Source organism: Atta colombica, unplaced genomic scaffold (genome assembly GCF_001594045.1).
Source record: "Atta colombica isolate Treedump-2 unplaced genomic scaffold, Acol1.0 scaffold248, whole genome shotgun sequence".
Classification (NCBI taxonomy): domain Eukaryota; kingdom Metazoa; phylum Arthropoda; class Insecta; order Hymenoptera; family Formicidae; genus Atta; species Atta colombica.
Genome location: NW_017259346.1, coordinates 510,765 through 520,788, shown reverse-complemented (window position 1 = coordinate 520,788; position 10,024 = coordinate 510,765). Strand labels below are relative to the sequence as shown.

Sequence of the window (10,024 nt, the reverse complement as noted above, 5' to 3'; positions counted from 1 at the left end):
GGCTGTTATGTAATCGCTGCAGCGCGGAGCGAAGTGTTTGACGTAGGCAAAGAAGGAGAGAGAAAGATAGAAAGAGAAAGAGAGAGAACGAGAACGAAAGACAACGGAGAACGTCGCAGAAACTCGTTGACGTGTTGAAACTTCAGGAAAGTCCGTCTTTCTATTTAACTCTTCGGGCCGGCTTAAGTGAGTCGTGTGCCACTCCGGGGGGAACGACCGCTTTCCCGTCCGGAGGCAAAAAATTAGAAGGAGTCGAGGGTAAAACCTCAATATTCCCTAATCGAGGAGAAGTTAATTAGTCCGGCGGCATCGATGGTGCGCAGCCTAACGATGGAGCAGACGTTCTACGAGGACGCGAGCGTCTACGGTGCGATGAACGGTCGCGAGAACAGCGTGGTCCAACTGAAGCGGAATCTCACGCTCGATCTGAACGGTTGCCAGAGGCAGGGCTCGCAGGCGAAGAGGCCACGGTTGGGTCCGCTGCCACCCGCTCTGAACAACGTCACCCCGATTCTAAGCTCGCCGGATCTGAACATGCTGAAGTTGGCCTCACCCGAGCTGGAGAAATTGATTATGACGCAACCGGATGGTCTGGTAACCAGTTTACCCACACCGACCACCCAGATCCTCTTCCCCAAAGCGGTCACCGAGGCCCAGGAGTTGTACGCGCGCGGCTTCGTCGACGCGCTCAACGAGCTTCATCACTCCGATAGCTCGCAAGAACCCGGCAGCATGCACGGTGCGACGTACACGACTTTGGAGCCGCCCGGTAGCGTGCAAAGTACAGAGTCCACTATGAGCAATCCCGGCCTGGTGCACGTCAAGGACGAGCCGCAGACTGTGCCGAGCGTGTCGAGCACGCCACCGATGTCGCCGATCGACATGGAGAACCAGGAGAAGATCAAACTGGAGAGGAAGCGGCAGAGGAACCGCGTGGCCGCCTCCAAGTGCCGACGGCGCAAGCTCGAGCGCATCTCCAGGCTCGAGGACAAGGTCAAGCTGCTCAAGGGCGAGAACACCGAGCTGAGCGGCATCGTCCACAAGCTCAAGGAGCACGTGTGCCGGCTTAAGGAGCAGGTCATGGACCACGTGCACGCTGGCTGTCAGATCATGACCGTCAACAACCAGTTTTGAACCTCCCGATCGCTCTCCCTCCCCAATCGAGGAGGGATGACGAATGAGCCAGCCCTCGCCCCGCTCTTGGCCACCCCTCGAGGATTCGCTGTTACTGTGCTCATCATCTTCTTGCCCCATTGCGAAGGTAGTTTTCGCGAATAGAACGAGCAGTGAATTTTCTTACAACTACGGCCGGTGTGTTGGATCTCCTTTTTTACGATTCCAATCGAAAAGGAAATTCTCGGTTGGCGCCATAGACTTATCGTTCGGGAACGTCTCTCTTCTTACCTCAACCACACGAATTCTTTGTTTTTTTTACGATACCAAAAAGAAAAAAGATAAAGTTCAATCATGTCTTTCGATATCACCAAGGAATTGAGGAGAGACAGAAGAGGCAGTATCTTCGACGAGCGCAGGATAATTCCATCATCCTGAAGAAGGATCTTCGTAAAGAAGGAAGGGAGAAAAGGAGCGAGTCCATCGTTCGCATCACGTTCGCTGTTTTCTCTCTTAGCTCTTTTGTGACATGATCGGGGAGGAGACGATCGTACAACGAGGCAAGAACAGTAAGCAGCAGGCGGAGCAGGAGAAGAAGGAGGAGAAGGTGGTGGTGGTGGTGGTGGTGATGATCGTGGTGGAGAAGGAGGAAGGAGTGCCTTCGTACACAACGTGAAACGTAAAGGATGCTTTTAGGAGAGTGGCAAGCGTGCGCGCGTGCGTGTTGCGCGAAAGACTTTACACGCACGAGCACGCTCGGCGACAGGCGAATGCGTGTATCATATGCGAGAGAGAAAGAGAGAATGGATGTAACAGGAAGAAAATGTATGCATGCACAGAGAGAGAGAGAGAGAGAGAGAGAGAGAGAGAGATCGCGCGAGGTAGCACGAGGGGGAGTATCGCGGCGGCCATTTTGGAGAACGCGAGAGAACCGGCGGGAGATTCAAAGCTATCGAAAGTTGTCCAAGTAAACACCAACTAACAACAGTATAAATATTATAATTTCATCCTCAGTAATGTAACTGTTATATACAACATGTGTCATGTTATGTCATCATACAACATGTCACATTTATCAATCGAGAGATTATGTTTATTTTTTACTGAATGCACTTTCGCGAGACTGACTCGAGCATTCCGCTAGTCTTGTAAACTTCTACCTTGGTGCATACAAAATTTCACATTATATATAATGTTACATTATCTTCAATGTGAAATTATAACATTGATGTTACGTTACTATTGGTGTTTACTGAGTGAAGTTTTTTTCTTTCCTCCATCTTTCTTCCCTTCGTTATCGAACAAACAATCGTCATTCAACGATTCGCTCCGTTTTCAAATTTCAGGAAGGCTTGAAATTTTGCGTCCAGGAACAAGATCGATAAGAATAGCCATTAAATCGATAGAAAGCGAAGGGCTCCTTCTTTCTTTCTCGGCAGTGAACGGCAGTGCCGATTTTCTTCTCTACGCGGACTCGCATACTCGGTTCGCTTATATAATTTTGATATGGGACATGTTCGCTTTTCTAGTGACATAAATCAAGTTTCGAAAATTGTTCCTTTGACACAAATACACCCCCGAATACGCTCGAGGTGATTTTTAAGCCTCGTGCCAAGTTGCGAGGATCGATTTGTCGAGTATCGACGATCCCCGCGTTCATCGTCGGCTCTTTTTTTTCGATGCGAATGAGGGAGATGACTGTGTATTTTTGCGAATCAATCAAAACGAGAGATTCTCATCTTCGGAACCGGAAGGAACCACGCGACCGATTACATGTGATAAACGCAATCAAATCGGGAGATCACGTTTGCCTTTTATCGAATGCACTTTCGCGAGAGAGACTCGAGCATTCCGCTAGTTTTGGAAACTTCTACACTTTTGGTGCATATAAAATATTGACAAATTAATTAATTCTAAGGAGTAATATATTACGGTGCTGTACTATAGCCGCGCAGAAACGTGCATTAGGGCAGTTGTAATAACGTATTCTAACGTATCGGGCGACAGAATCGATCGACTATCGAAGTGTCGAAACGAGCTTGATTTAATAAGTAGCGTATGTCTCGCGCTAATTCTTTTTAAATAAATGGAAACATAGTTTCAAATTTTTATTACAATATATATTTGTCTATATATATTTGTCGCGAAAAGATTGAATCTTTGACAATGACAAATTAAAGTATTTTTCTAATTGTGATCAGTGAAATTATGTATTATGTGTACATAAATTATAAAGAGGCACAATCCTTTGCGCCGAGTATATATATATATATATAAAATTTTTTAATTGTTAAAATTGTAAAAATATGTACAGATTGTTTCAGTATCTTCCATATGTACGTATTTTAAATCGCTTGATTGAAGAGTCATTTGAATAAAGAGATATCTACGCTATGTTGAGAACTATCGGCAGAGAAGACGCGTTTGCTATACAATCATATGCCTCGCCCCGCGTGCAATTAATCACGATTGACATTGTTCGATATTTCTTCTAAGATAGTCGATATTTTTCTCCGACGTGCCTCGACGTCATTTCGCCTGCAACGCGCTGATCGGACGGTACCGAAGTAGCCTCGTTTTTAAATCCGCTTTTGGAGAAGAACTAGCGCTATTAAGGCTGTACAAATAGAGTAGTGTTTGAGAGCAGTCGTGCGTATTGAACTTGTCAAAGAATCCGTCATTCTGGGCGAAAAAAAAATGGACGCGGTGTACGCTCGCGGTGTGAGGGATTGTCCTGCAATCGCCTGACGCGTGCCTATTAATCTAGATTACGCTTGATTACCGACGTACAAAGTACCAAGGCGAATCACGCGTAATTATACGATCGATCGGATCACGCTCATCATCGTCCTACAGGATAATCGAGAAAATTGGTTCCAACTATGGCTCATCCAACGCGAAAAAAATGATTAGTCAAACAAATAAATTTTGCTAATAAAAAATTCGAAAATGCGATCAATTTTCTACGTGAAAGAAAGATTTTGCTGAAATTTGAAAAATTTACAATAATAAATGATTTGTTAAGATCATAATGTGAATACACAACAAGTAAGAATATTAAAAGCCTATAATGATCGAAGAAGGATTTTTAATGCTTTAAATAATTCAATGTGAATTAAACAAATTAGCTCATGAAAATAATTTTGTTAGATTATCAAAATAATGTAGAATGCTTAAGTGTTATGACAATGTTGTAAAAAGTTGTAACACTCTAATCAGTTTGAGCGTTTGACATAATTATTTGATGGACAAAAATAAAATTATTTTCAAATCAATTTCAAATCCAGCTGAAATTTTAGATACTTCATCAAATCATTCTTTCTGCGTACGAATTGGAACGGCGGATGACGTACTTAAAGATACGGAAAAATAATTAAAGTAGCCTCATATTATGTCTTTTTATTGGTACACCGCGTTCATTCGTGCGATAGGAAGCCCAAAATCTTTCCCTTAGCTCTTAAGCCGGAGACGGCCAGCGAGTCACGTTCTCCTCTTGGTTCTTCTGCGCGTTTCATAGCGCGTAGAACTCCATTTTGTCATATGTGCATCTAGTCTTGTCCAGTATGCCCTTGTAACTTGTGCGCGACGCGTATGCGTGAGCCGCATACCACATACACACATACACTTATACATGTGCAGATCCGGGATGCACATACGCGTACACAACAACACGATGGTCGTCGCGACCGCGTTTAATCACGTGTCGTAAGCTGCACGGCGTCGGGAGGCGTCGCGACGTCGGTCATCTGCGATATCGGACTCGCCATACTGGAACCGGCAGGCGTCCACATTACTGGAAATACACACTCGTTTCTCTTACGACACACGGAACGGTTTTGTCGAATCTCCAAGAGTTTAGCTAGTTATATATACACGCAGAGAATTTTTTCTTAGAGTTTACTCTAATAAAGAAAATATGATAGTCGTGAGACAACATTATATTTCGAAGAATTTTAATATAAATCCCCCTCATTCATTAATAAAACTATAATAAAGTATAAAATAAGTTTGATTAATTTTACTAAAATGCATAGTAAAAATCTTTAAAATATTGTATCACAACTACTATATTTTCAGGATAAATTTTAAAAGAAAATTCTCTCCGTGTAGATTTAAAAATAATTACCATCAAAATAATTGTATGTAAGACACCTCAAGCAAGATAGATGAGATTTACGGGTTATCTATCTTGATATATCGTTAAATGCAAACGTTTCTTAAACATTGCAGTTCATTTCACCAGGGCGAGAAGTAATCCGACACTGCCCAGATATGATGATACTGCAAAAAATTTTAACATTCTAGCAACTTGAGCTTCTACCAGCTTTATGGTCCAATATTTTGATGGTCTAACATAATTACTTTCTGTATCTAGCTAAATTTTTAGACACTTCAGCAAAGTTCTTTCTGTGCACAATACTGACGCACATTCACTACTATCGTACATCCCCCGTACTCTTGGCGCACACGAGACCGTATAATATATTTTGATACGAAGACCGCGTAGGCTGAGGACGCACGCAAGTTATTGTTGATATCGGCATGATATCGGTAATAAGTAAACCTCCTATCTCTTTGCAGGGAAATATCCTTGTATCGGATGTTCAGTTTAATCTCTCTGTTCGGTTACACTAGTCAACAAATAAAAAATGTTTTTGATAATATGAATCAAATAAGGTGATTCTTAATCATTTTTGTTCATTGAATACGAATATATCAGTAAAATTTTATAGCACAAGTTTTTATATACAAGCTTTTTGTTATTGAAATATTTATCAGAACGTCATTTTTGATAAAAATATCTGCTTTACTTTGCTTTAGTAATTTTTATCTCGCGAGACAGATTTAAAATTTTCCTTTCAATCTTTGTGAGAAGAGATTTACATAACAATGTATATAGCACGCAAGAGAAACTCAACTTTTATCCTGTTCTTTGACAAATGTAAGCTGTAAGCTTTTTTCAAAATTTTTATAAGCGACGTATTTTTTGTGATTTCATAATGAAAGAGCCACACATATAACATAATTTCTTTGGCACATTTATACAAAATCTGAGAGCGAATGTAGCAGAGTAGATAACTTATTGATCTGCTATGCTAGAGATCTCAGGTTTTCCCGGGAAAACTAAAATATTTTCATACACTCGTTCTCCTCTCGAAAGGAAATGGCAATCATCGAGAGTATCCTTGCCAAGAATACTTCTCTAAACAAAAACTTCGTTTGGAAACTTTGTTTGGAATCGATTAATCGACATTAAACTATAGATCCTATATAGATTGTACGATATCTCAGATATGAACAACAGGACTAAAGAGACATAAAATCTGAGAAGAATTCGCCATATTTAAATTTTCAAGTATTAAAGTCTTTTTGACTACATAAAAGTAACATGCCATGACTTTTTAAATTATTACAAAAATATAGCCAATTTTAATAAATATGTAGTTCAATACTGTCAACTAAACATTTATTTAAAGTAAATAAGTATATCAAATACGACATAGAATGTCATAATTTCTATCAAAGTTAGATGTTTCGAATAATACAATTAAATAAATTTATTTCAGATATGATTGCGCGCCGATAACTTTCGGATTTCCAACACAATCAGTCTGAAACGCTTCCAAATTCCCTCTAAATTAAATTTAGAAAAATTATAAAGACATTGCGAAGAGTATTACCTCAGCCAGGATACATAAAAATAAATATATGTTTAATAAGAAAAAATGGTTCTTGTATTAAAGAAATACATCTTTATATTTAATAAATATTTAGCTGGCAATATTCAACTAATATTTTTAAAAATGACATTATCTTTTCTCAATGTAGATATGAAAAATAGAGTCAACAAAGAAGTACAAAATATAAGTTTTATCAATATCGGAACTTTGTTGACCAGTGTTATCCGTAAAGTTATCAACGATCCAAGAATTTTTAAATAACGATTGCTACTGCGCTCTTTTCAAAATGCGTTTCGAAGAACTCGGATATAATCGAACGGAAAGATTGGAATGGGACACCTTGTAGAGGGGAGCGAGCAATAACAAAGCAATCTTACCTCCGTTTTGCGCATTATCTAACGCGAGACGGATCGCGCGCGCGTGATCGCGAAGAAAAATACTTCACAAGCGGGAACGGGGAAAAATATCGCGATTACGTTGCGCAATCCTTCGCGAATAATATCCTCGTCCCCGTAACTTTATCCAAGAATTTCCGAGTCTCTTATCGGCGTAATCAGAGCAGTGATCGGAACAATTATTTCATAAGGGCGACTATCGTGATAAAAGGATCATGAAAAGAGACGAGTGATTTTTTTTACGCTTTGTATTGTTTCGCAGGATATTTTTGGAAAATGGTGAAATAAAAATCGACATTCGATTAGAACGAGGATTAAGCGTGAGCTCTAACAATAAGATCTGTCGCTCGCGACGAAACACACGCGGACGTTTCTTTCTTCGTGCGGACGTTGCGTAACGTCGTCGCGCGAAATCTAACGGGTGTGCCCGGTGCGAGCGGGGACCACACCTATCGATTTATCTGCGATCTCGTATCTCCTCACACGTTAGAAGAAAATATATTTTACTAATAACATTTCTTTGAGCGATGTTTTTAAGTGGGCAAAAATTTTTCTGTGCGACGCACGACTCGTGTATGTCAGACGATTTTTAGACGCGAGAATGGAGCTTCAATCAAATTAATTAAGCGCGCTGAAACGATAGGCGAATCGGCCCTCTTCGCGACGTAGATCGCGATCGATCTTTTACAGTACACATTTATGACTTACGCACATTTTTATCGAGTTGAGAAGGAGGAGGACGCCGAAAGTGCTTGCGCGAACTTGCGCGCTTATTCGACATTTACGATTGTCCGTTGGCCTCGTTCTCCCTCTCTCTGTACTTTCTTTTTTTAACATTGACACGAGAATGTTAAGATATATTTATTTCTTAAGATTAACTCCCGCTGATACTCGTAATGATCGCTACGATAATCTACGCTTTGTGGAAACAAATAGAATATTAAGAACAAGAACAGAGAACAATTGTCCTAGAGAGATTTCTCACGTATGAAACATTGTCGTTGTAACGTACACAACAGCTTCAGAGGTATTTACGAAGGAAAAAAGTCGGATTATTATGAGCAGTGATTACGTAACGATATTGCGGCGGCGAGTATCAGTGGATTAATGCGCTGTTCCCTCTCGCTTGGATATCACACTCTTTGTATTTATTCGTCGCGATGATGCTTCTTAATTTGCTCTCGATCGCAGAACCGCGGATCGAGGGGATAACCACTAGCTGAAATATTGTCCCACTGATTATATGATTTCATTTGATTTTATATGATTCCATCTGATTACAAATAATTTTTTTCACTACATATGAAGTTATTTCGTAAATATTTCATTTTATTTAATATTATACACTTTCTCGTGATTGCATATGTAATTCTCGGATTATACATAGAAATTTCATATGAATTTCATAATTTCGAGAACTCTGTTTCACCATTACATTAAGTCTAAGTGATTATCCTCTCGTCTCGGATTCATCATGTCTGAGCGACTCAAGCGACATTTGAGGGCGAAATAAAAGCGAAATCCTCGCTCGTCCGTATCATGGTGTAAGTATAAAAGGTGTGCTCGGTTTCGAGACAAATTTCGTACCGTTCTGTGCATAATTAGATGCAGCCATTTTAAATATTTACATCGCAATAACTTTGAAGTGACATATTGCGAATATGAGTACGTGTCAAGCAAAAACGTGTACAAATAGTTTCCGAAAAAAAAGAATGCAGAAATACATTTACATTTTTTTCAATTTTCAAAGGAAAGAACATAATGTCATAATGATGTAATGACATAGCACAAACTTCAAATAACCGCAGCAGCATAACGGCTTCTGGATAGCATTCTTCTTATGTTCAAAATGTGCAAGAGCACACCTTTTATACTTCCACCCTGATCTGTACATTCTGATGTTTAACCCTTTGCGATCGCATCGATGCGATGAAAAGATTTTATTTTAAGGGAGAGAGGTCGTTGGAGCGTGTGCTATTTCGGAGGAATTTTGAAAGTGTATATGTAAGATATATGTACAGTATCGACTCATCTCGAAGGGTTAGAAACAAAGGAAACTTCTCCGTATTCCCTCGAGCATTCGATGTTAAGCCTTCGGCGAAGCTGACGATCTGATCTGTTGAACTCATTCAATTTTATTCTTTATATTTCTCTGAAAATTATTGTTATTAAAATAAACTTAGACACGTCGAGATCCGTTTTGGCCGAATATGGCCTTTCTCGCTTTTTTGAATAAACTTCCCAAGCAAACAATTTAAAAAACATTTTGCTGTATAAAAACATATTTTAAACTAGTAAAAAAGAAATATTTAATAAACGTATCAAATTTTAAACATTTATTTTTTAGTTTATATATTTATTACATGATTTCTATAGCACAATCAGTGTATTTTGAACATAACTGTGTTGCTTGGGTTAGTATTCTTTTTTATAGGACTAATGTCATTTTAGATCCTTATAATGGATTATAACTTGTGCCTTTTAGTTAACATTGAATAGGTCTCACAGATCGAGTTATAATAAGTTATAATGTGTTACAGATTTTTAACATCAATTTCGGAAGGTTAAACACGCCCGCATAGATCTTTCATGATTTTATGTAACGCGCCGTGAAACGAGAGAATACGGAAGCAGTGCTCGCGAACCAGACATGTATTCACATGCCTTCGCGGCGTGCCTTTTTTTTCTCGAGTTATAATAAATCGTGTGACATTCTTCAAGGGGCACGTCTTTTTTCCGGGCGTAGTCCGCGACGAGGAGAGCGGTGGCGCAAGATGTATGAAAGTAACGGAAACCACATGTGATTTAGTCAGTAAGAACGAGAAAAACCCCCCA

General features: G+C 39.7%; 1 protein-coding gene across 1 annotated transcript; it reads left to right on the top strand.

Moving 5' to 3' along the window:
* Window positions 1-3,146, top strand: LOC108688923 (transcription factor AP-1). Its single transcript, XM_018195477.1, has one exon. It carries the CDS (start codon window positions 313-315, stop codon window positions 1,132-1,134), a length of 822 nt encoding a protein of 273 aa, XP_018050966.1. The 5' UTR covers window positions 1-312; the 3' UTR covers window positions 1,135-3,146.
* The last annotated feature ends 6,878 nt before the right edge of the window (window positions 3,147-10,024 follow it).